We start from the raw sequence: 26,921 nt of genomic DNA, 5'->3' as shown, positions 1-26,921 counted from the left end.
ATGCTTAAGATTCGTGCACATTGGTGTATCTAAATTACGTATCAATTTTAAAAAATGGCAGGACAGCTCCTGCCTATTCACCCAGGTCCCCCTCTCAGCAGTGAAGGGAAGAAATTCCTCCACCTTCTTGTCTCCGGGTCAAGGTCTGATGCAATTCAAGTATACTACTTTTAAAAAGATGTTGTTGTTGTTAGTCACCTTCAACTTGGTGCCAACTCATAGCAACCCCACGTACAACAGAAGGAAACAGTCCCCAGTTCTGCGCCATCCTCACAATCACTGTTACATCCAAGTCGATTGTTGCAGCAACTGTGTATTTTGAGTGCCTTCCAACACAGGGGGCTCATCTTTCAGCACTATATCAGACAACATACTGTTGGGATCCACAGGGTTTTTTATCAGCTTATTTTCAGAAGGAGATCACCAGGCCTTTCTTCCTAGTCTGTCTTAGTCTGGGAGCTCCGCTGATAACATGGGTGATCCTGCTTGAAATACCAACTGCATAGCTTGCAGCATTACAGCAACACGCAAGCCATTACAATATGACAAACTGAGAGGCAGGTGGTGGTTTAAAATATATACATACTGTAAAAGTAGATCATATATTTTTTTTCCTAAACAAAGCTGTACTCAAACAGGGTTCATTTTATTCTAACTTCTCGGTCAGCAGAGTTGTCTTGATTTTCATCCTAAGTTCATTGGTATACATGCTTCCAAAGTGAGCACTTTCTAAGTTCAGCCAGGGAATGCCCTCCACCCAACCCACCCCAAAGTAAACAAGGCATGTGTCTTCACAGACATGCACTTCGCCTGACTAACAAGTCCTTAGTCTGCCCTTTCCTGCAGGCCTGTCAACAGCTACTGGCCACGGGGAGGGTTTGTCGTCCAGGTTCCTGAAGGGATTTTCAATAGGAGGTGCTGCATGCTGGTGTTACCTGTTATCACTCGGGGGACATAATCTTTTGGTAACTGAATTTGTAAATTCTGATTAACTTGCCTTTGCCCATCCTTGAATCTCACTTTATAAACAGTCCTGCTCCTGGATTGAGAGGGCTTTATGTGTTTATGATAATTGAGGTGCAAAGCACACATATGCCAGGCTCTACCTATCGTCCCCTTTCCCTCCCACTAAGGGACGTCCAAAGGATAAAGCCTGGTTATAAAAGCCATGTTCACCCTGCTGGGCCGAGAGTGGAAGCTCTGGTGCCAAACGGTAAGTCCCAGCAGGGAGCTTGGCAGGGCTGGGGCAGCCAGGCTGCCACAGGTGACCTGGCCCAGAAGGGGGATGCCACTGCAGTGGAAGAACCCTAAGTCCAGGGTCCCAGCACACCACTGCCCACTCCCTGTGGATTGGGAGGCCTGGGCCTCAAGCTCCTCACCTTGAGGGAGGGCCCGTATGTGCTCAGGGCCCCCTGCCCTGTCTAGGGTTCCTCCCCCGCCAGCCTCATGCCTGTGCACATGGGTGTCTATGTGTGTCTGTGTTTTCATCCATGTAGATGCTGCCCTCTTGGACCCTCAGCTTTCTCCTGCTGGCCACTGTCAGAGGTGAGAACACTGTTACCTACCTTTGGGGAGAAAGTGACCACGCCTGGGCTGGGCTTTGGGTAATGCAACCCAAGGACAAAATAATCATTATTATTAGTATCATTATCTCAAGAGAAACAACAAGGTCTACCTCAGAGGGTATTGATTCTGCGGCAAACACAGGGCAACATGCTCAACACAGACTTTCTTGAGTGACCTCATGCTGAGTCCATGCCTCCGGCACAGGCTGTAGTGGCTGCAGGGACTGTCCATAGGCAGCAAGTGGCTGGGCAGTGGAGGGTGGGGCATCCTTTCAGGTCCCCCATCTCCTCCATTCCTCCCCATGGACAAGTGCATGTCTCAGGCTAAAGCCGCCTGGATGTGCTCCCCTGAGCACTCCCCATCCTACGAGCCTGGCTAGATGAGCCCAACCTCCTGCCGGCCACCCCCACTTTCACCCTTCCCACAGGTATGCGATCTGCTCCTCCCACCTTCAATTTCTCCCTCTCCTCTGGCTTCCGTCCAAAGGAGATTCTGATACCCAAGTTCTATTTCTCCTAAAACAAAACTAGCCTCCCTTGCCACCCAAGCCCCCTTAGCGCCCAGCCTGTTCACTCCCTGTCTGTCCCCCGAATTCCTCACAAGACCTCTTTCCCTCTCTGCTTGGGCCACCTCGCCTCCTCTCCTTATTGTCTGGCCTGGGCCCCCCAACCCACTGAGGGATCCTCTCCTCAACAGCAGACTTGTTCTCTTCGGTCCCTGCCAGGGCTTTCCTCTGCATCTCAGCCCCTTCCCCTTTGTTTCCTGACCCTCCACAGCCCGCTTTTAACCTTCTCTTCCCTCCTGGCCCCTGAGACCTGGCTTCTGACAGTAGAAGTGAGGGTCCGCTGCTCCTCAGATATTTGCCACCCTTTCATCTGCTTTGCTTATCACCTGCCTCCTCCTGCCTCACAGGCAAGCACTCACCGCCCTCCAAGGTCACTCCCAGGCCATTTCCCTATTTGCCTGATCATAGAGTGCACTTATTAAACTTGCTATTTTCCCACCCTAGACGCTTTGAATCAAAATCTCTGAGGGAGAAACCTGGGAATGTGTACGTTCAATATGCAGATACAGCCCAATGCCCAGGTGATTCTTATCACCACAGAAGTTTGGGGAACATTTGGCGAAGACAAAGACCAACATTGGCCTTAGCCAGACCCAAGCTCCATCCTGACAGCTGGTTCGTGGAGCTGAGATGACTTTGCTCCTTTTCAGAATCTCACAAGTGTCATGTTTGTGCCTCTTCTTGCCCCAGGGAAGGAGGTCTGCTTTGAACACCTTGGCTGCTTTTCTAATGAAGAACCATGGGTGGGGATCCCTCAGCGGCCTCTAGATATATTTCCCTGGGACCCCAAAGACATCGACACCCGCTTTCTTCTGTACACAAATGAAAATCAGAACAACTACCAAGTAAGCACGGGCTTGGCAATGGCTGGATGGTGGGTGGACCGGGGCCTCACACTGGAACCTTTACGTAGCCATCTAGGGCATAATTCACTGCCATGGAACTTTCCAGATGATAGCTCCCTCGCCAGTGTTAGACCTAGAGCCATCGTAGCTCTTGCAATCATAAACCCTCATGAATCTATGGATGCATAACCCAGAAACACACATTCACACACAATTATGCTCAGACTTCAGGAGCTTTACCAGAGTAAAAACCCTGTTCTAGGGCATGGAAAGGAGCCCTAGTGGCAGTGGTTAAGTGCTTGGCTGCTAGCCAAAAGGTCAGTGGTTCAAATCCACCAGCCGCTCCGCAAGAGAAAGATGTGGCAGTCTACTTCCATAAAGATCACAGCCTTGTAAACCCTATGGGGCACTATGAGTCGGGCTTGGTGTTTTTGGTAGGGCATGGAAAGAAGTATGAGCAGCTTTTATAGGGAACCCAGGCCTGGTGTATCCCCAGGAGGAGGGAATACACCTCCACAAGGTGGAGGAGAGAAGTCCCTTGGGGGATGTAAATCCTTCTTAAGGAGCTAGAAGATAGATGGGGGAGAGGGGCTATTGAACCAGAAAAGACCCTCACAGCACCTTCCCTTCCCAGAAGGCCTCCTGGGTGGAAGCAGGACAGGGTTATTCCAGGTGGTTGGGAGAGACCAGGAGACAGTTTCAAGGCCTCCTAAGTAAGAACCTGCTAAGAATTCGATCAGCTCACAGCTGCTATCACTGACAAAGTTTAGAAAGTTAGGTGTCTACAGATCCCTGAAGTCACCTGGTAGGAGAAACTAGGTGACAAATTTCCCACTCAGTGCCCTCCGCAGAGGCTCCGTTTGGGCGTGGTCACTGAGTTGTTTCCAATTTGTGATCCTGATCCTTCTGCCTGCATCTTGTCCATGTGGAGTGGTGGAAGGAGGCCGTTTGGGAGCAGGTTTGTTTTTAAGTCTCACAGACTGGAGATCACTCCTCACAGCTCCACTGGGCTGGCTTTGCCCTCATGACCGAAGCTTCCGCCCAGACATTCTTCACCTTTGTTTTGCCAGGACTTCTTTGGCCATCTGGAGAAGCCTATGGATGTCATCTTAGAACAATCTTTTTAAAGGCATAAAGCAGCATACATAGAGTTACAAAGAAAACCAATTATGCTGAAAAATAACTATCAAAATATTTTAAAAATACAAATATGTAATCGAGAAATACATGTGCAGATACATTTCCTCATTAAACCAGACTCGAGGACTGGTCTAATAACTACTGTATCCTGAAATAGTAATGCATACAAAGGATATTTTGAGATATCTGCAACAACTGTGATCCAACATGAAAACGTCTGAGAACGCCAGTGGTGATAGGGTCCCAGGTGCTGCTAATATCACTGTACTCTGTTACCTACTTTCATAATTAATGCAAAAGGCTAAATTTCAGTTAGGGGTTAGTGAGCATAAAAAGTCCGTGAGCTTGGACTTTCTGAGTTCCATCTGGGAACCCCAGGTCAGAAACTCTGGTTCTAGGCTAGCCCAACATCGTAGGAGGTGAGCCCGTGACCTCGGTCTTACTGAAACTGGGTCTACCAGCCTGTGGCTTGGCAAGTCCAACATTTGAATTCACCTTTTCTAATTAAACCAGCTGATCACTGCCACAGACCCAGACACCATCAGGGCCTCAAACTTCCAACCAGACCGCAAGACGCGCTTCATCATCCACGGCTTCATAGACGAGGGGGAAGAGAGCTGGCTGCTGGACATGTGCAAGGTAGGGGCCACCCTCCTCGCCTGGCTGTTCCTGGTAAGAACAGCACCCAGCACACAGATTCAAATGCTATAGCTCTAATAACCCTGGGATGGGAAAGGAAACACTCCCTGAAGCCACCGAGGAAAGCCTGGGTTCCCCGGGGCATCCGCTTCTAGGTTCTCCCAACCCACCACTTTCTAGCCAACTACCTCCTCTGAGGCTGAAGAGACCAGTGGCCACTAGGAAGCCCCAGAGGTGGAGACTATAGCAAACTACCTGGCATTTGTCTCTGATGGTTTATATAAAAACCCTTGTGTGACATAAACTTTACCAGCTTTCCGATACCACTTTCTGCAATGATGGAAATGTTCTATACCTGCACAGTCCACATTAGTAGCCACATGTGGCTAGTGTGCCTGAGGAACTAAATTTTATTTTTTTTTAGTTAATTTAATTTAAATTTAAGTAGCCACATGTAGTTAGTGGTTACTGTATTGGACAGTACAGCTCTAAGGTTATTACGAAGAGTAGCAATGAAGAACTGTTTGCAACAGCCACTCGCTGAGCACTCTGCGTTAATCACTTCATATTGCATTTAATCTAACCCTCCTAGCAACCCTGTAAGGATGGTGTAATTATTGTTCCCATTTCACAGATGAGGAAAATTAAGGCACAAAGGAGCTCAATACTTGCCCAAGCTTGAATACAGAGGTGGAAGGCAAAACCAGGTCTCTGTCCACAAGATACCACAGTCCCGTGGGGAGTATAGCAGGCACTGCTCGTAAGGGACTCACTGGACTGCACTGGGACGGACCCCCAAATGGCCTCTGCCCTCAGACTTCCTGCTCCTCTCAGGGCTGGAGTGTTCACACTTGGCTCCTGAATTCCAGGGATAGGCTGGAGGCCCAGGCAGAGGGGGAGGGGTCTGCCAGGATTCCCTGGCCTCCAGCCAGTCTCAGCTCACCCCCCAAACAACGTGCTGCCCAGGGCATCCCAAAATGAGCAAAGGGTGGGCAAGGTCCTTTCTGGCATTTGCTCGCCCACCCCTTGGGGAGTCACTATCTGTGCTTGAGCAGTAGCTTGCGGTCACACTGTGTAATATAAAAGATACATTTATTCATAAGAGTTGTGACATGTCTCTGTCCGAACTTTATTTTCTTAGGCTTTGCCCTCAAAGCCTTATATCTCCAACCAAACTGTAGATGGAAACATAAATGCAGCACCCCGCAGCTTCAACTACCTAGTGGAGGGCTCAGTAAACTGTTCCTATAAAGGACTAAGGAGTAAATTGTTTTAGGATTTGTGGGTCACATGGTCTCAACTCAACTCTGGTATGGTGCAAAAGTAGCCATAGACAATACGTAAACAAATAGGCTTGGCTGTGTTCCAATAAAACTTTATTTACAAAAACAGACAGATTTGGCCCTCAGGCTTTCGTTTGCTAACCAGTGACCTAGCTAGTGATCTTTTTGACCTAACCAAAAAAGCCAGCGCTGTCCGGCTGTGTCAATAACCATCTGTGAGACCTTAGACAAGTCACTTACCTATTCCAAGCCTCAGCTTCCACATCTGGTGAGGGGTATGAGGAGTAATAAAGCTCTGGCACAAACTAGGTGCTTGAGGAATGTGAATTCCTATCTCTCGGGTGTGCAACCTACGGCTGTTCATAAACTGGTTTTTCCCTCTTGAATGTCTTCCCCAGAACATGTTTAAAGTGGAGCAGGTGAACTGCATCTGTGTGGACTGGAGAAAAGGGTCCCGGACATTATATAGCCAAGCTGTCCACAACATCCGGGTCGTGGGAGCGGAGATAGCTTTCTTAGTACAAGTGCTGTCGGTAAAACCCTGCCTGGGTCACGTTCTACGGGTAGGGACAGAGGGAGGGGCAGGGAAGGACCACATTGTACCAGAAGCAGCATTGGGACCCTGTGGACAGGGGCTGGAAGCCAGGTAGCCCAGATTTTAACCAAAAAAGGACTTTGCTGAGAGGAACCTTCCTGCCCCATGGATTTTCCTGAACACCCCAGACCCCATCGTTACCTAACTGTGGGAACTGAAGCAACCTATTTCACCTCTTAGGACCTCAGCTCCTTTCCGGCTGTTCTGGGGATAAAAGCCCCCTGGGGTGCCCAGCAGTTCTCCTCCCGGGAGATGAATCTTCACTCCCAGGCGGTCTGCGAGGGAAGGCCCTGTGCATCCTTCTGGAAGGCCTTCCCAGAGAACCCCAGAGCCCCCCTCCACCCCCAATACCCACGATCTCCTAGACAGGCCCAACCCCCGGCAAGAATGAGGGAAGGGAGCCTGCTGTGGGGTGATGGTGGGAGCAGGGAGACAGTCGTTCCTGCGCTGAGCGGGAGTGCAGTTGACGCGGTGGCCGCTGGTCAGCACTGTTGCCCCGCGCACGAGCCCGCCATGGGACCCGCAGAGCACGGACCCAGGGGCCCAGGGGCCGTTTAGAACCTGGCTCCTGCACCCGCATCCCTGCCAGGGGCAGGACTCCCCTCCCAGACCAGGCCCATCCTCACCCTGTCCTCTGGCGACCTGCGCTACTGCGCAGCCTGAGGTTCTGTCCCTCCGCAGACCGAGGTGGGTCAAGACCCCGAGAACGTGCACCTCATCGGCCACAGCCTGGGCTCGCACGCGGCCGCGGAGGCGGGCAGGAGGCTGGGGGGCCTCCTGGGCAGGATCACAGGTAAGGGGCGCGGAGGGCCGGCCGGGCACCGGAAACCCCGGGGGAGGACTCCAAAACACGCCGGCGAGGGGACCCAAAACCCAGAGGTGGGGGGCCCAAAACCCGGGTGCAGGCTGCCGAAGCCGGATCCGTGCACTTCCCAGGGGAAGGCTGCCCCTACTGGTCCTCTGGGAACTGATTTTAGGTAAGATACTCATCTTTTTTTTTTACTCATATGTTGTACATAATTTTAAAGTGTATTAAAAATATATATAATTATAAATAAAAATACATTTAGAAAGAAAAGAAAAACATAAGTAGAACCCTAAACACATGACTTCAGAGCTCTTAATTCTGGTGTATGGCGTAGTGTAAGTAAGTCACAAGTGAGCTGACTTGAACAAAAATTAATTCATCAGTTCCACAGCTACTGTGCCAGGCACAGGCAGAAAATGAAAGAGGATAGCTGAGACCTGCCACTAGGAAGTGCTCGGTAAAGAATGAATGAATGAATGAATGAATCCCTAGGCAAAAATGTATGCCCACAACACACACACAAAAAAAGGCAAAAATGTATGCCCACAACACATAGGCATAGACTATTTATTTTGTGCAGCCAAATCAGTACCCAACTTTGGCAAAGAGTTTAATTCAACGTTTAATGAGTGCCAGCTTTGCTCATGACGCTGTGGTCAGCACTGGGTAAAGGATGAGGGGATGATAATGATAGTTGGTGTTTATGCAGAATTTCAGTTTGCAAAGTCCTTTCTCTTACACCTTTTCCTGTGTCGGGTAGTTTGTTGCCACTATTCCCACTTTCCAGATGAGGAAACTGAAGCTCAAAAAGGTCAGGTGTTTGACCTGGGGCAGAGCCATGGTGGGATGTAGGTCACTGAGTCCTGTGAGCCTCACTCCTCCACCCCTGTGCTTCTCTTTGAAGATGAACTGGGCCTGGCCCCTGCTTCAGGGAATTCACAATCTAGTCTGGACGGCAGACAGCTAAGTAGGCAAAGAAAATTAAAGCAGAATTAATAATTGCAAAATAGTCCTCTACAGTGTGGATGGAATGGACTGAGAAAGGGGAAACTAAAATTTACATGTTAGGATGAAGGGGATCTCACTGAGGAGGTGGCATTTGAGCTGAGTCTTGGAGGAGAAAGATTTCGATGAAGTGAGAATGAGAAGGGCACAGCAGGCTAGGGAACAGCATAAGCAAAGACGCAGAGGTATAGACTGGGCGGGGCTCAGGGACTGGGGAGTAGCTGCATGGAGCCAGGGAGCTTGCTGTCTCCAAAAGCAATAGCCAAACAAGAACATGTGTGAGTAAAAAAGGAAAAGGGGAATGAGGGGGCAAGGGCACCACCCGGCTCCTCCATGGAGCCAACCGCTGGGGGTGTCTGACTGCTCTTGGACAGGCAGTTGCTCTGCATCAGGTCTTTCTGTCCAGCCTGTCTCTCCTGGGTAGATGGGGAACTATAGACCCGTTCCTCAAACCACAGATGCTGGGTCCAGGGCCCTTTGCCCAGGAATTGTCATGCCCAGTTTGTAGGTAGAGGGTTTAGGTCCCAGGTTGTCTGTCTATCTCCTCCCTTTTAGGGTTGGATCCGGCAGAGCCGTGCTTCCAGGACACACCTGAGGAGGTTCGGCTGGACCCATCTGATGCCATGTTTGTGGATGTGATTCACACGGATTCTTCTCCCATAATCCCTAACCTAGGTGAGCTCCTCACTCCACCTCCTGGTGACCAGGGCTGTAGCCCAGGTGTCCCCTCCTACCACACACACATGAATAATGCTGGGGTGACATTCAAAATGGTTAACACAGGAATGGCTTGGGCACCCACCAGTCAAAATGGGTGCCAGCAACAAATAAACAACTAGGCAGTGCCCGCGGTATCAGCCTGCAGTCCCTAGAGGACAAGAAGCACTTCTATAGTCTATCAAAGGCATTGCTCAGTCTTCAAACCCTCCATCCTTCCCCAACCTACCATTAAACGTTATGGGGGATTTTTTTCTTACTTCTTTTGTCAAAGCTTTGGTTACAGTTTGTTTTGTTGGCGATTAAATATATCCCTTTTTCAATCCTTCTAAAATCAACGTTCTCTTTTTGATATTTCCCTGCATAAGCATTCGTTCATGAAACTTGCCACTAAAGGGTATTTTTTTAAATGATGATAATAATATCACTTAGTGTTGACCGTGCACTGTGCTGAATGGACATTTTCACATATCACCTCATTGGTCCCTTGTAACAACCCTGAAAAATGGGTACGATTCTCACCATTTTGTAGCAGAGGAAACTGAGGCTCAGTGAGGTTAAGTAACTGCTCAACATCACGAAGGCAGTAAGTGGAACCAGAATTTGATAACAGCTATGTGTGCTCTGAAAGCTCACCAGTATGCTATGGCTCTTGATACAATGTTCTATAGTCTCAGTATAACATAGAAATTAACATTTTAAAAAGAAAAGAGTAATAAAAACTGCACCAGGTTGCACAGTTTGATATGATTCTACTGCTACATACTGGTATCAAGGGTACATCAGTATTGCCCAGGGCCTCTCCAAGACAGGCAGACACACATACACACAAACACATAAGTGCACGCATGCGTACCTCACCCAGAGCCCACCCTCCCCTTCTCTAGCTTCCTTTGCCCACTCCTCCCTCCTCATTTTCTAAGTGCTCATCTTCTGGAACTTTCTGCAGAGTGGGGGCAGTGGTGGCTGTGCTGAGAGGGGAATTTGCTGAGGAGGCTCTTGCTCTGGTTGCTCTGCAGCCGTGACCTAACTTTGGGATGGCTTACCTCCCTGCTCACTTCTGCTTCCAATCTTTCAGGCTTTGGAATGAGCCAAAAGGTGGGCCATTTGGATTTCTATCCCAATGGAGGAGAGCAAATGCCAGGATGTGAAAAAAATGTTCTGTCAACCATCGTGGATATCAATGGAATATGGGAAGGTATGTAAGTTAAAGAAGTAAGACAGCAGCTGCTCCATCTGGGGAGAAAGCAGAGTGTACAGCTGGGCCTTCATGATACTGAATTAGCCACAGTTTATTGAGTGCTTGTTCTGTGTCCTGGAGGCGCAGTGATTAAGAGCTCAGCTGCCAATCAAAAGGTCGCAGTTCGAATCCACCAGCTGCTCCTTGGAAACCCTATGGGGCAGTTCTACTCAGTCCTATAGAGTCGCTATGAGTCAGAATCCGCTCAACAGTAATGGGCTTGGTTTTGTTTTATTCTGTGCCAGCCATTTTCACAACAATGTCATGAAGCAGTTACTCTGAGTAGCTCTATTTGACAGGTAAGAAAACTGGGGCTCAGAAAAGTTATATAACTTGCCAAAGGCCACCCTATACTCAAGTCCAATTTCTGGAGGCAAAGCCCCAATCTCATCTTCCAGCCTGTGCTGCCTCCCCCAGTTTACCAATGTGCCAGCCCATGCACAGAGGCTGGACTGGCACGTAGGCAGGATTCCAGCTCTGGCTTTGGCCGTCAGTCCTGCTTCAGCTCTTGCTCCTTAAAGAACCATAGGACATAAGCAAAGATTTGAAGGGCTTTGAATTTCTTGCCATTTGCTGTTGTGAGGTCTTAGAGATGAAAAGGGAATGAGTGAGAAGACAAAGGCGGTATGAGCTCTCTGGCTTGGGGAGCATGTGCTTGAAAGGGGGGCAGCCGGACCCTGGGAGACCCATGGTGGCTCCTAGGAGCTTTGTGTGTGTTTCCATTTATCCGAGAGAGCAGGCTCAGTACCCCTAATATTGTTGTTGTTAGCTGCCATTGAGTCAGCTCCTGACTCATGGCGACCCCACGCAGAATGGAATGAAACGTTGTCCATTCCTGTACCACCCCTGTGATCTGTTTCACATCGAACGGTTGCGATCCACAGAATTTTCACTAGCATATTTTAGGAAGTAGATTGCCAGGCTTTTCTTCCTAGTCTGTGTTAATCTGACAGCTCTGATGAAACCGTTCAGCATCATAGCAACAGGCAAGCCACCACTGACAGACGGCTGGTCAGGAGGCCCACTGGCCAAGAATCAAACCTGGGTCTCCCACATGGAAGGCAAGAATTCTACCAGTGAACCATCACTGCCTCTGTTGTTGTTGTGTGCCATCAAGTCAATTCTGACTCACAGCAGCTGCCCTGTAGGATGGAGTAGGACTTCCCCATAGGAATTCCAAGCCTGTAATCTTTGTGGAAACAGACTGCCACGTCTTTCTCCTGTGGAGCCACTGGAGGGTTTGAACCACCGACCTTTTTGTTACCAGCCAAGCGCTTAACCACTGAACCACCAGGGCTCCTCCACTGCCCCTGTACACCTAATATTAGATGGCATCAAAGCCCCATCACATTAGCCGCGCTTTGGCTCGTTCTTCCTGCTGCCCCTCCCCTGAGACTAGGCTTTCCCACTCTCCTCCCTGAAAGTGGACACTTCGGGCCTATAACCAGTTTATTTCAGTCTTTATTTTTCTGAGCCTGGAGTTCCCAGAGGCTCGGGACTGTGGCATGGGCATCCCAGACACCCCAGCATCCCACTCAGGGCCCAGTAAGGTCTGTTAAATTGAGTCAAATGGCCTTGGGTGGTATTTTAATATTCCTTTTTCTGCTTAAAGAGCCGAGTCGATAAAGCAACAGCCACAAGCACAGGCAAATAATCAGAGTCTGACCCCTCCTGAGCTCCGCACCAGGTAACCTCAGGCAAGACGTGGCTGTTCCGCGCTCCTTGAAAGAACCCTACAGTTACAATAATAGCCGCCCCCTCCCAGAAAGGGGGAGCAGGCACACATCATAGAAACAAGCCCAGGTTTAATTAAAGAGGCAATTTAGAGGGAACAAGCCCGTGAACTCTGCAGTGTGTTTCTATTGTGTCGAGCTCCGAGCCATCAGGCGCTGGGCATTGAGGAACAATTAAATCCACTTTCTCCTCTATTATGGGATCCCCTGGGCAGCAATTTGGGATGAAAGAAACAATTAAGTTAGAAACAGGTTCTGCTGTCTGGTAAAGAGCACCGGTGTGGGGCGTGCAGCACTCGACTTCAGCTGGAAGGCGCTGGGCTGTGGGGCCTGGTGGGGCTGGCTGCTGTGGACGGCTAATCCCCTGGGCACAAAGAGGAAGGATCCTTTCTCAGAGGCGGTGAATAAAGCCCACCAGACCCCCTTCAGATGTGTGCAGGGTCACCATGGACTACGCCATTGGATGTTTTCTACCAAGTAGCTGGAGAAATGGAAAACAATTTTCCAAACAAGATGACTTTGGTCTAAAGACAAATCTGGTAAATAAAGGACAATGAACAAGTGGCCAGAGGGCACAGTGACCTTGTTCTCCACAGCTCTTACATTGTGGCTGGAACAGGAAAGAAGAGGAGCAATTTCTCAGTCTGAACCCACAGGCACAGTAAAGTTGGTTCGTGTGAAGGGCCTACTCGTGTGGCCCAGAGTTCTCACACTGCAGCCTATAGACAGGATGGAGCTCACGGCAGTGTCTGGCTGGCCTTCACCATGACTATTTTAAACACGGGAATGCATTGCCAACATCGAAGCAGAGAAAGATTTTCATATAAAACTGAAGATTCTGGATTCTCATGAAAAATCAGAAGATGAAGGAAATCTGGGTCTATCTTTTAACATGGCAACAGCTGGCCGAGCTGGGTAGGGTCCCCTTTAAAAGATGACACACGCCCCCTCTCCTCTCTCTCTCCCTCAGCAATCTTCTCATTCATTTCCGTTACCTGTCTGGCCCCTGGAGGATTGGAGAAATGCACTTGTTAAAACTTATCACTCCTCAGTCGGGTGGCCAGTCCTGAATAGCTCTCCTCAGCAAATGGACACAATGGTGGGAAGATTAACTTCCGTTACGAAACAAGTTCCTGAAGCCCCTACTTGCCTCTAAGTATGTCAAAGTCAATGACAGAAGTTTTGAATGGTGACCAAGGTGCTCAGGAATGCTGACGCCGTATGCGATTCCTCACTTGGTCAGAATGGTTCATGCTCCTAAGCGACGTGCCTCTCGGGAGCTCCCGTGGTCTTTTCTTTCCCAGGGACCCGGAACTTTGCAGCTTGCAATCACCTCAGAAGCTACAAGTACTACTCGAGCAGCATCCTCAGCCCTGACGGCTTCCTGGGCTACCCATGTGCCTCCTATGATGAGTTCGAGGAGGTAAGTCTCGCTGGGATCCTCGGAAGATGCTGTTGGTGGTGTTTTTGTCTCTGTGGCTGAGAACAGGGCAAAGAGATAGAAGCTGGCAACTTATGAGGGAGGATGTGGGACTTGCTGAGCCTCGCAAAGTCGTCCTCGGGGCACAGGGTGGGCAGAGAGGAGACCACACAGACCCACCTGTGCTGGACTGTCCCCCGGCTCTCCAGCTTCGTATTTTGGAAAATTTCAAATCTACACATAAGTTGAAAGAAGCAGACAATGAATACCTGTACAGCCATCACCTGTTGTTATCATCTTTGCTACATTTGCTTGGGCTCATTCTCTCTCTGTCTCTTTCTCTCTCTATATATATACCTACGAGGTGGAGGGGGCAGCCAGACATGCCTCCTCTCTCCACCATCTTTACCAATTCTGACACCAACCGTCCCTCCCATGGCACTCTCTACTTCTGTGCTGGGTTCGATAATTCATTGCATTGGCCACACAGAACTCACAGACATACTCACGATTATGGGGCTTATTAGGGAAGTAACAGGTTACAATTCAGGTTCAGGAACACTCAGGATACAGTTCTTCCATCAGGACAGCTTCTTCCCAGTGGTGCCACAGGCACGCCTCTTTCTGGCCTCTCAGCCTCTGCCCTGCTCAGGCAGGTATTATAAAGCTTTTTAGCTCTGCCAATAATTGCCCAGAGATACCCCACTCCACCAGTAAGCCTCGGCCCAAAGGCACTCAGTTTTCTTGCTCCTTGGGCTGGGAAGCTCGTAGTGCCGTCTCCTGCCAGTCTCTCCTGCTAGTTATTCTTGCTGCTGTTTCTCTGCCACTGCTTCTTGCTGTCTGCAGTGTTATAGCTCTCTCTCTGTCTTCTGATTCCAGCAATTTCTCAGCACAGGGATCTTGGATCCAAAGGACATGCTCTGCTCTTGGCTCTCCTTCCTTGGTGGTGGTAGGATCCTCTCTTTCTTGCCTCTAGGATGGCTCATTTCAAGCCCAGCAGGATCACAAAACTGACCAATTCCCTTGGTGGACCACAACCACCCTATTTCCACAGTCCCACCCAATCACTCCGGTGGGAGTTACAAAGACCATGACTAGAAAGGCCACACATAAGCAATCCATCAAACTGTAGTATATGTAAGAGTATATATAACCCAGTGCCATCGATAATATATAGAAAATATAGTGTATATATATAGAGAGAGGAGACCTGGTAAGACCAGTGGTTAAAGCTCTCAGCTGCTAATCAGAAGGTCAACAGTTCGAACCCACCAGCTGATCCATGAGAGAAAGAAATGGCAGTCTGCTTCTGAAAAGATTTACGGCCTTAGAAACCTTATGGGGCCGATCTGCCCTGTCCTATAGGGTCACTATGAGTTGGAATCAACCCAACAGCAATGGGTTTGGTTTTGGATTTATATATATATATATAAACCAATACATGCCATTGTTGAGTTGATTCCGCCTCATAGAGACCCTATAGTGATTCTATAGGTCAGAGTAGAACTTGCCAGGTCTTTTCTCCCATGGAGTGGCACGTAGGTTTGATCCACCTACCTTTTGGGTAGCAGGAGAATGCTTAACCATCGTGCTACCAGGGCACCTTATTTACATATATATTTACGTATGTCTTTGTATGTGTGTATATGTATGTGTGTACATGTGTACATATATGGGGGGGGAGCCCTGGTAGGACGGTTTATAGCATATACAGCATCCTGGAGAACATTGCTGCAACTCTGTAAAGTATTACCACCTAGCTGGTGCTGTAATAAATTAGTCTTTAGGTGGCCATTCCATCATTCTATCAAGCCAGCTGCTTCAGGATGATGGGAAACATGGTAAGACCAGTGGTTAGGCTCACTGTGGCTAACCAAAATGTTGACAGTTTGAACCCACCAGCCGCCCTGTGGTAAAAGATGTGGCAGTCTACTCCCATAAAGATTTTCAGCCTTGGAAACCCTATGAGGCAATTCCACTCTGCCCTATAGGGTTGCTACGGGTCAGAATGAACTTCACAGCAGTAGGTTTGGTTTGGGTTTTTTTTTTTTTTTTTTTTGGCTTGGTGTATATATATACACATATTCTTTCTATATATGTATATATATATATATATGGAGCCCTGGTGGTGCAGTGGTTAAGAGCTTTGGTGAGCTACAGCTGCTAACCACAGGTCAGTTTTGGATATATATATATATATGCACACACATATATAATGTATGTATATAATAGACATACATCTTTTCCCAAAATTGTGTGACAGTGAATTGAAGACCTTATGACATTTTACTCATAAATACTTCAGCATTCATCTCTTAAGAACAGCATTGTTCTCCAACAGAACCACATTCAAGAAATTTCACGTTTGATACACTAATGTCTTCTAACATATAATCCATATTCAAATTGCTCCAATTGTCCAAACAATGTCCTCTGGAGCTGTCTGCCTTTCTTTCCTTCCTTCTTTCTTTCTTTCTCTCTCTCTCCCTCCCTCCCCCTCTCTCTTTCTGTCTCTCTTTTCCTCACATTGCATTTATTGTCTTATCTCTTTAGTCCCCTTTAACCGAGAACAGTTCTCTTCATTTTTCTTGGTCATTGATGACAATGATAATTGTGAGAATTCCAGACCAGTTGTTTTGCAGAATGTCGCACAATCTGAACTTGTTTGTTCGCTTCCTTGTGATTGAATGAGTGGTGTTGTGCCCTGCCCAGTGCATCCCAACCAGAGGCACGTAAAGGTAGTTTGTCCCACTATTTGGTGATGTTAAGTTTGAGTGCTTAGTTAAGTAATCAGGGAGCAGGGGGAGGCAGATGGTGTCTGCCAGATTACTCCATTACGAAGGCACTTTTCCCCTAACTAATCTGTGGGGTGATACTGTCTCCCAGCTGCCTTTCACCCAGTGAAAGGTTTGAGCTTCTATTGATGATCCTTATCTGAATCAATTATTACATTTGGGGTTTGCAAAAGTTTGAAATTTAAAAATTTTTTCTCAAAAGTGAAATTTAAAATGTTTAGATTCACGTTTTTCCTTTCAAACTACACTTTCTCCTCACTTATCGATTATTTTGTTATCCAACATTTCGTATGTACGACAATAGTAAAAAATCTACTATCCAACTATTTTGCACATTAACATGACCAGTGGGACATATAGTGCCCATCTACATTTCCACCTCTCAACGTTATTGGAAAGCTGCTGTCCCGCTGACAGTATGGACCTGTGTAACTGTTTGAAATGAAAGAAATGGACACTCTGGTTTTGCATAACACCAATTTTGTATAATGGTCTGGTCTTTAGAACCTAACCATGTCAATAAGTGAGGAGAGGGTATAATGAATGTTGACCTTTACACTCTTGGGTTGAACCCTAAGGTCATCAGGACACTGTATTCTAGTTCCAAGATCTGTTGCGTGATCAGTGAGTAAAGTGTTTTTTTTTTTTTTACTACCTAGTTATATTGGGGACATGGGGACATGGCTTCCAGCACTTGTCTTATGCTCTACAAATTACAAAATAGCTTTCCCCTCAGTGCAGGATGGACATGGTGGTGATGGACAGAGGACCTGTGGCACTGTGGAGTAAAGTGCTAGCCTTATCTAAAGGGAGGAAACTGCCTCTTCCAGTCCCAAATAATGAACTGCCATTAGGGAAACATCAAATGGGAATCAAGTAACCTGGACAAATATTTCACATTGTAATGAAAATGCTCACAGATCTTTTCTTCCTCTCTTCTTCTGAAGTAACTTGCTATTTATCCCATTTACTTCTCCCTAGAGATTTTCTCTTGCATTTCCCTTACATATTTTAATTTACTGTTTCGTGAATATGATTTGTCTCCCCAACTACACTCTAAGTTTTCAGGGTACTTCTGTGAGTACCCTTCAGGGCCTAGCAGATTTCTATCTATAATACTGAGCATGGACAGATGAATGGATGGGAGGTCAGTGGATGGATGGATGGGGGGGGCCTGGGGGGGGTGGGGGGGTGGATGGATGGATGGATGGATGGATGGATGGATGGATGGATGGATGGATGGATGGATGATGGATGGATGGATGGAAGAATGTGTCGGTAAATGAGATGATGAATGAAGGATGAGTGGGCACCTGGATGGTTAAATGGGTAGATGAGAGGATGAGTGGTTGAGTAGATGAATGAATAGACGGCTGGGAAGATGGATGGAAAGATAAATTGGTCAAATAGTGAGTGAGTGATTAAGTCAAAGGTTTATCACTAACAGACAAATTATGTTTTTTGGTTTTTGTTTTGTTTTTTACTAGAGCGAGTGTTTCCCTTGTCCAAGCGAAGGATGCCCCAAAATGGGACACTATGCTGACCAATTTAAGGGGAAAACCAGTGCTGTGGAACAGACTTTTTTCCTGAACACAGGAGACAGTGGTAACTTTACCCGTAAGTTTCTATTTTACTCATTTAAAAAACTGTTGCAAAAAATTTTAAAATGTATACCAGCCGTATTGGTAAAGGATTGTGCTGAATGATAGTATTTGTTTACCTCTGAGTCCCTCACTCCCTCCTAGAATCTGGATTCCTGGGCCTCCAACTTCATTAAAGGAAACCATCAGTCACATTTCCCCTTTCCTCTCATCTGCAGGGGATTTGGAGATTGGGATAAGAATGCTTCCATGTATCTATATGTTCATATAGATACATATATATATATATACGTACATAAATGCTCAGAGAATGATCGGATCACAGCTTTGCAGCCTCAGCACTATTGACAATTTGGGCGAGAAAATTTTTTGTTACAGGGAGCTGTCCTGTACATTATAGAACGGTTAGCAGCATCCATGACCTCTCTCTACACACTATAAGCAAGTAGTACACCCCAACACACCCCACCCCAGCTGTGACAACCAAAAAGTTCTCTAGACATTGCTAAATGTCCCCTGCAGGGCAAAATCACCCCCAGTTGAGAACCACAGGTCTAGATTAAAGATAGAAGTCAAACTGGATACCTCAGAGAAGAACCTGGAATTGGGGTGGGCAGATAGGGTGCTGATTAAGGAATGTTTTTAACTTTGTGTTGTTTTGCTTTTGAGACTAGGTCTATTGCATGTGAAAATAGCAAAAAACTAAAATGAGAGAGAGAGGAGTTAGGTGATTTATCCAAATGGCAGTGCCACAAACATCTTCGCTCCCTGTGGCCTTTTCATGTACAGATGTGTATCAAGGGTACACATGTCCAGCCACCCATTTGCCTACCAGGGCATGCACCTTGCTGTATTGGTAAGGGATTGTACTGAACTATACTATTTACTGCCATCTGAGTCCCACATTCCCACCTAGAACTGGATTCCTGGGCCCCCGACTTCATTAAAGGAAACTGTTAGTCACATTTTACCTTTCCTCTCACCCATGGGAGAGTCAGACCATGGGGTCCTTGTTTAACAAGATGAGTTAGTTAATTGAAGTGATTGTATTTCTCTGGACAGGTTGGCGATACAGGGTATCAGTCACACTCACCGGGAAAAAAAAACTGAATGGGTACATCAGGATTGCTTTGTATGGAAGTAATGGAAACTCAAAGCAATATGAGATTTTCAAGTAAGTCAAATATTAAAGTGAAATGAGCATACTTTCCATAATAGATTATTCACACGCAAGAAAAGGGGGGGGGTTATAAACTAGTTTATAATCCAGGCATCTGTAAAACAGAACCATTGAATCCTACAGTATCAGAGCTGGAAGGAAATCTTAACTCGTCACCCATTTTACATATAGGAAGGTTGAGGCCCAGAAAGCAGGACACATTATATAAAAGGAGCCATGTGCCAACTCCTCTTGGAATGTCAATCACTGCTTCTTGACTTAAGTTTTAGGAATATCAAATTCTCTTCAGGTTAGGCACGTCGACTACCCTTCACCCCACCACACACTCCATCCCCCACCCCCAACTCTTACTCCATGAAGCGTAGGGCCCCATTCTTGTTGCTGTAGGAGGTTCAGCACTGGGCATAGTGTGGGCACACGAGGCGCTTGGTAAATATGCACTGGATGATTGCATAAGCTATGGTATAAAATTAGATTGTATTTTTGCACTAAATTTTACATAATAATTTTCATGTTCGGTTGAAACTATTTGACAATTTCTTGTGCTACATATGAAAACCCGTTGCTGTGGAGTTGACTCCAACTCACCTTCACCCCATGTGCATCAGAGTAGAACTGTGCTCCATAGGGTTTTCAATAGCTGATTTTTCAGAAGTAGATTGCCAGGTCTTTCTTCCGAAGTGCCTCTGGGAAGACTCAAGCCTCCAATCTCTTGATTAGCAGCCAAGCTCATGAACAGTTTGCACTACCCAGGAACTTTGTGCTACATATGAGATGCTAACAGGTGGCCTCAGCTGACCTGCATGCAAATTTAAGCATGAGACACCACATAAATTAGTGTTGTTGTTGTTATGTACTGTTGAGTCGGTTCCCACTCATATCAACCCTATAGGACAGAGTAGAACTGCCCCATAGGGTTTCCAAGGAACGGTTGGCTGGTGGATTCAAAGTGCCAACCTTTTGGTTAGCAATCAAGCTCTTAACCATTGAGCCACCATGGCTTCTGTAGAGTTAATATGCCACCTAAATACTTGACTCCCCTCTAGGGGCAAACTAAGACAGTGAAAATCTAAAGTTCAGTACTTTTTAAAGACATGTTCTGCACAAATACATTTCTGTTTGGGCTGCTCCTGAATGTGTACCTAGTTACTGGAAGCATTCACAGAAAACCAACAACAGCAGCCACTGTTTGGAGAAATGATACATTGTTATCACCCTATGTATCCATATATCCAGCTGATGTAACATTTTATGTCTATATTTTCAGAGGATCCCTTCAACCAGATGCAAGTCATACACTTGACATTGATGTGGACCTCAATGTTGGAAAAATCCAGAAGGTTAAGTTCCTCTGGAACAGCAACGTGATAGCTCTCTTCTCGCCCACACTGGGGGCTTCCCAAATCACGGTGCAAAGTGGTGAAGATGGGACTGAGTGCGTGTCTTTTACTCCATCAAAGTCTGTTAATTTATATTTATTTATTCATTTGCATACGCATCCATGCATCCAATCTATCTTGGTTATCTAGTGCTGCTATAACAGAAATACCACAAGTGGATGGTTTTAACAAAGAGAAGTTTATTCTCTCACAGTCAAGTAGACTAGAAGTCGAAATTCAGGGTGTCAGCTCTAGGGGAAGACTTTCTGTGTTGGCACTGGGGGAAGGTACTTGTCATCAATCTTCCGTTGGTCTAGGATCTTCTCTGCACAGGAACCCTGGGTCCAAAGGATATTCTTTGCTCCCAGTGCTGCTTTCTTGGCAGTATGAGGTCTCCTTTTCTCTGCTCACTTCTGTCTTTTATATCTCAAAAGAGATTGATTTAAGACATAATCTAATCTTGATGATTGGGTCTCATCAACATAAGTGCTGAAAATCCCATCTCAGTAACATCATAAGGATAGGATTTACAACACATCACATCAGATGACAAATGGTGAACAATCACACAATACTGAGAATCATGGCCTAGCCAAGTTGACACATATTTTTAAGGGACACAATTCAATCCATGACAAAATCACCCACTTACTCATCTATGTATCCACCTACCTATTCATCCAACCCCTATCCACTTAGCCAATAACCCATCCACCATCCATCCAGATTCTATCTTTTCCTCCTTCTGGCCATCCATTCACTCTCCCATCCATCCATTTATCTGCCCAGCTTTTCATCTCAAATCTTCCTGTATCCATCTGCTTTACTTTGAAAAATCAAACATAATTTCCCTGAGGCCAAATTCAATGTGGCAGGGGCAAGGCACATGGACAAGAAACAGGCAAATATGAGGCTATTTTATTTTATCTCAAGCAATAGGTAAAACACCTAGGCAGTGCTTAGAGGAAATTTCTGAGTTAATTTCAGTGGGTGTGCAGTTATTCTTATAAATTAGTTTGTTTGGAGACCATGACATGAAAGCGATATGGAATGTACTGGAAACCGATTTCGTGGTGGCCCAAGCTCTTCTCTTTCTGAGGGAATAGAATCTTGCTTGGTAGGCAAAGGGAGGGAACATAACTGCTTTTCAAATATAAAAATATGGAAAGGGCATCTTAAAAGAGGATAATAAGAAAAGGTTACGGTTTAAAGGAAAATTTAGGTGCCACCTCTCAACTGCTCTCATTTTAAGATGAGGAAAGTGCAATTCACAGAGTCCAGAAATTTGTCCAAGGTCACACAAGGGAGCTAGTGGAAAGAATATTGGACTTCCCAATACGTTCTGAAACACAGAACAGATCTTGCTCAGCCAGGACTTAACTTTGCTTGCTTTGAACTAGTAATAACCTCAGTCCTTTGGTATGTTGTTGGATCAGGTGTGGTTGTGCCATTATTTTACATACTCAAGAGCCGAACACAAGCGTGACACACAAGGACTCGGAGCCAGGTCTCGTGGTGCCCCATTGTACTCCTTTCTCTGTATTGTGCAGCTCACACAGGCAGATGGGGAACTGAGAAGTCCATAAGGCCTGGCTGTGGAATGTACTTTGGAAAAGTTGAGATTTCACTGTTTTAGATAGGGATGGAAAGGGAAGTTTTTCTTTTCAAGTACACTATGGACCACACACTATATAGTCCAAACACCCAAGTACCTGCCCCATATCAGGTTTTCCACATGATGATCTACATTCTGACGCCCTGAGGGAGGGCTGGCTGGCTTGGCCACACTCTCCCCCTGTAGCCAAAGACACGAACAAGGGAAGGAGGACCCCAAAGCACCTGCATTTCATGGCTCGGTGGGTGCCTTAACTTGACCAGGCTCTCACCCTCTCAGGAGCAAAAACCTTCATGATCTTTTTTTAAAAAAATAACTTTGTCGAGATATAATCCATACACCATACAGTTCACCCATTTAATATGTACAATTCAATGGTACACATTAGTTTTCGGTATAGTCAAAGTTGTGTAACCACCGCCACAATCAATTTCAGAACATTTTTATCACCCCATAAGGAAACTACATACCCATTAGCCATCACCAGCAAGCCCCCTACCCCAGCGCTAGGCAACCACTAATCTACTTTCTGCCTCTAGATTTTTCTATTCTGTACATTTCATATAAATAGAATCATACAATATTTGTGCTTTTGTGTCTGACTTCTTTCACCTAGCAAATGTTTTCAAGGTTTTATCCATGTTGTAGCATGTACCAGGACTTCATTCGTTTGTATTGCTGAATAATAGTCCATTGTATGAATATGCCACATTTTATTTATCCATTCATTATTTAATGGACATTTGAGGCATTCTAATGAATACTTATGTCCAAGTTTTTTGTGTGGACATATGTTCTCATTTCTCTTGGATTCTACCTAGGGGTACAGTTGCTGGGTCATATGATAATTCTAGGTTTAACCTTTAGAGGAATCTCCAGGCTGTTTTCCAGTGTGGCTGCACCATTTTATATTCCCACAAGCGGTGTATCTTCATGGTCCTAACTCGACAGGGAAAGTCCCCCTGGGCAGCTGGGAACTCATTCCCAGGCCTGAAGCTTCAGGCCCACTGGAGACAACCTCAGTTCAATAAAGCCTTGATTTGACATGGCTAATTCACTTTGTTTGTTAAGAGCCCACAAGGAGGGATTTTCCTTCAGCAGATTTGTTTAGGGAAAATCACTGCCTGGGGTAACAAAGATCTTCAGTGACAGCAATCTGAATTCTAGAAAAAAAAAATATATATATATATAGGGGCTTGGCTAAATGCTGTTTATTTATCTGAGATCACATTTCCACAAGCAGAAGGGCCTCATGCCAAAAATGTTTTTTCTCCACAGGTATGCATTTTGTAGCAGTGACACTGTGAAAGAAGAAGTTTTACAATCTCTTTACCCTTGTTAAAAAGGTGGTGCTGCTCTTTTATCTCTGTGGTAATAAATTTTGTGATGCACTTGGTTTGACATTGTGATGTTAATTTAACATTGATGTATAATTCTTCTCCATGTTCTGGTGTCACATTTCAGAAATGGTTACTAGGACTGGAGCCAAGCTGGCCACACGTATTGCCTGGGAGTTCTCACCCACCTACTTCTGCCACCACTGGGGAGCTTTAGGAGAAAATCCCCATGTCCAGGCCACACCCTAGATCATCAGAATTTCTGGGGTAGGGCCAGGCATCAGTATTTTTTAAAGCTTCCCAGGAGATGCAGAGCAAGTGTTGAGAACCATCATGGGTGTTTCCATCTAAGCCTTTGTAATGAACATTCTAGTCTTCACTCTTACTAATTCTCATGGTATAATATCAGGTCAAACACTCAGCCTCTGGAATCAGGCAGAGCCAGGCTTGACTCCCAGCTTCCTCTCTTTCTACCTGTGCAGTCTGCTTGGTTACTTAACTTCTCCAATGGCAGCACTTACCTTACCCTGCTGCACAGGGTGATTGTAAAGAATAAATAAGATAAGGCATGCAAAGCACTTAATACAGTGCCTGGCACACAATAAATAGGCAACAAATGGAGAAGGAAGGGCTGGCAGACACCAGTTGTTCTTTAAAAGTAACAGAGACACCAAAGACAAAGAGAAAGACAAGCCATCAGCTCAGAGAAGGTATTTGAAATGGGCACAGCAGACAAAGGATTAGTATTCAGAATATATAAAGAAGAGACCAACCCAAGAGAAAAATGGACAAAGGACATAGCAGGCAATGAGAAGCCTGAATAATAAATAGATTATGAGATTCGATCTCACTAGTAATCAGGGAGATACAAATTAAAGCAACACAACGATCACACCCATCAGATTCTACCCATAATTTCAGCAAATAAAAGAATGAACTAGGACGATGTATCAAAATAGCTAGATCCCCCAAATGCCCTGCTGAATGTCCTTGTTTTTCTCAAGCAAGTGTCAGGAAGTTGCCAGATACAGAAATTATCATGTATGTACATTTTGATTGACAAAATGCTACTACTCACTGCCTATATGGTACAAAGTATCCAAACATAGCCTAGAAGGATGTTTAGAACACTTCTTTATCAATAGGGTCATATTTATTTTTCGTTACTAGAGAATTTGAAGCAAATATGATAAAAGTTTCATCTTTGCTAATTCCAGGTCATGGTTATAGTGGTATTTGTCTACGTTATTTTGTTGTTGTTGTTGTTATTGTTTTAATTTTTTAGCCAAATTTAAGAGAAAAGGGGGAGAAAGAGACAGAGAGGGGCTAGAAGGGTTACACAGTTGCACAGATGGATGAAATCTGTATTGTGGAGTTCAGGACCTGTGGCTGCTGGGAAGGGTCACTGATAAAAGGTAACTGAGTGGGTTTCCCCAGCTGAATGCCCCCAAGATGGCCCCATGTCTGTATTTGAATTCAAATCCCGATTTATCTGCCACTGTTCCTGAGACACAGCAAGAAGAGCCTCTTTCTCTTGGGGACCTGTATCTGCAGCATCAAAGCCCTCCATCCTCAATCTCTCAGTCTTGCCACCTGTCCCCAGCATCATCCTTCATCCCTGTACCAAATGGCACTACTAGTGAGGACCACACCCAGGACTAGAGCAGCACCCTGCTGGAGCCAATCTAGACCACAGTTGTATAGGCAGTTTTCTGTCTTAGTATAACCTGCCCTGGCACAACCCACATAATTCTACAAAGATCTCACTGATTCCAGATGTTAACAATAACAGAGGTGCAGTTAAAAAAATCCTCTGTTAAGAACCAGGCATCTTCATCCTGTCTTTTCAGCCTCCACTGGGGAAAATAAATGAAAACTTTACAAAGCCAATTCATAAAATGTTATGTTAAATGAACAACACATCACTTTTTCTTTTACTAGCTTTTTAATGCTAATAGTGCCATTTATTCCTGACCTTCAGAAATATGAGATATTTTAAATGACAGCATAAAAAGACTTCTTGTTTGAAAACACAAGCTACTTTAGACTGCATATTATCGCTTATAAGTACAGTGTGTGCGGACATCGCTCATTTTAGCATCCCATTTCTAGCTAACTGGTATATATTTCAGTTGACTTTTATTGTTCTCTCGCCTATGTGTCAAATTCCTTAATGATGACTCTGACAAAGGCCTCGCGCTCAGCATATATAAATTACATTTGCTACCATATAATCAGCATTATCTATTAGAATGCTATTTGTGACAAATCATGTTCCAAATAAAAATTGAATTGATTTTTCTGTGATTTTAATATTGTGGCGCCCATAGCAAGCCTTTGATTGAATCTTAAACACTCTAATGCTCTATTTGTGTTCGAGGCAGATCAGAAATGGAGTTTGTACTATTCACAAGGCTAAAACAATTTGCAAAACAACAAAATCAAATTTCAAAAAGCATCTTTATTTTCGAGCAAATGGAATAATTTGGTAAAGCACTCGTTAAGGTATACAACAACGAAAGCCTCACATGCGCTTTCAATTTCTGTGCTTCCATTTTCATCTGAATTAGATTTTTACCTTTAATGCAGGGTATGAAAAGCTTCTACGAGGCCTTTGTTTCTACCTTTTCTCTCGAGCGGTGGCAGGCCTTCTCCCCAGCTGAAACAAGCTCTACCTCACCCTGGTAGAGCTCCCCTCCTTGTTGGCAGTAGCTTTGGGCTAACTTCTGTGTTTTGGGTGTTGAGGGGTTACGTGTAGTGTATCCTCCACAAGACTGTCTTAGTTTCCCAGGGATGCCATAACAAAATACCACAAAGCAGCTGGTTTTAAAGAACAGACAGGCCAGGTGGCAAGGCACCTTCAATCCTTAACTCTGTTTGCTGTTCTCATTCAGTTTCTCCTTCTAGTTGGTGTTCCGTCTAATTCTTCATCCTTCCTTTTGACGTTCAGAGTTCCACAGTTGTCATCTGTATCTGTTTCACTTGGTTTCTCAGGTCTTTGCTCCTGGGGGATGGCATGGTGTATCTGTCTAAACTACCACCTGGGGCCATTCTTGCCAGGTCTTTCTTCCTAGTTCATCTTAGTCTGGAAGCTCTGCTGAAGCACATTGGTGGTTCAATTACAGAGTTTTTTCTCCCATTTGGGGGACCCAGCTTCGATTCCAGCCAATGCACCTCGTTCGCAGCTACCACCTGTCTTGTCAGTGGTGGCTTCCTAGTTGTTAAGATGTAGAGCAGTTTCAGCTTCTGTAGCCCCAGGCATTCCTTGACATTCCTTGAGTTGTAGGTGGATCTTCATATGCTGTCTTCCCCCTGTGTCTGACCCTATTTCCACGTTTGTCCTTCTCTTCTCTAAGAAGCCACTTAGAAGAGATTAGGATGAGAGCCCACCCTACTCAAGTATGACCCATTTAATTTACCTGATAACATCTACAAAGAAAAACCCTATAAGGATTGGC

The 26,921-nt window shown here is 45.7% G+C and overlaps 1 protein-coding gene across 1 annotated transcript; it reads left to right on the top strand.

Moving 5' to 3' along the window:
• Positions 1-1,493: 1,493 nt before the first annotated feature.
• LOC100668910 (pancreatic lipase-related protein 2) lies at positions 1,494-23,516 on the top strand. The gene is made up of 12 exons (XM_003409109.3): positions 1,494-1,545; positions 2,822-2,976; positions 4,630-4,755; positions 6,437-6,571; positions 7,315-7,426; positions 9,002-9,121; positions 10,242-10,361; positions 13,441-13,559; positions 17,839-17,968; positions 19,015-19,126; positions 20,400-20,567; positions 23,405-23,516. Exons 1-12 carry the CDS (start codon positions 1,497-1,499, stop codon positions 23,466-23,468), a joined length of 1,410 nt encoding a protein of 469 aa, XP_003409157.1. The 5' UTR covers positions 1,494-1,496; the 3' UTR covers positions 23,469-23,516.
• Positions 23,517-26,921: the final 3,405 nt, after the last annotated feature.

The sequence above is a fragment of the Loxodonta africana genome, chromosome 16 (genome assembly GCF_030014295.1).
Source record: "Loxodonta africana isolate mLoxAfr1 chromosome 16, mLoxAfr1.hap2, whole genome shotgun sequence".
NCBI classification, from domain to species: domain Eukaryota; kingdom Metazoa; phylum Chordata; class Mammalia; order Proboscidea; family Elephantidae; genus Loxodonta; species Loxodonta africana.
This window is presented reverse-complemented; position numbering and strand designations above follow the sequence as displayed.

What these genes read in the sequence shown, in the direction of transcription:
- LOC100668910 (XM_003409109.3), top strand. Translation starts at nt 1,497, where the DNA reads ATGCTGCCCTCTTGGACCCTCAGCTTTCTCCTGCTGGCCACTGTCAGA. An exon ending in CCTCCTGGGCAGGATCACAG is followed by an intron (nt 7,427 to 9,001) that starts GTAAGGGGCGCG and finishes CCTCCCTTTTAG; the next exon opens with GGTTGGATCCGGCAGAGCCG. An exon ending in TATCAATGGAATATGGGAAG is followed by an intron (nt 10,362 to 13,440) that starts GTATGTAAGTTA and finishes TTTCTTTCCCAG; the next exon opens with GGACCCGGAACTTTGCAGCT.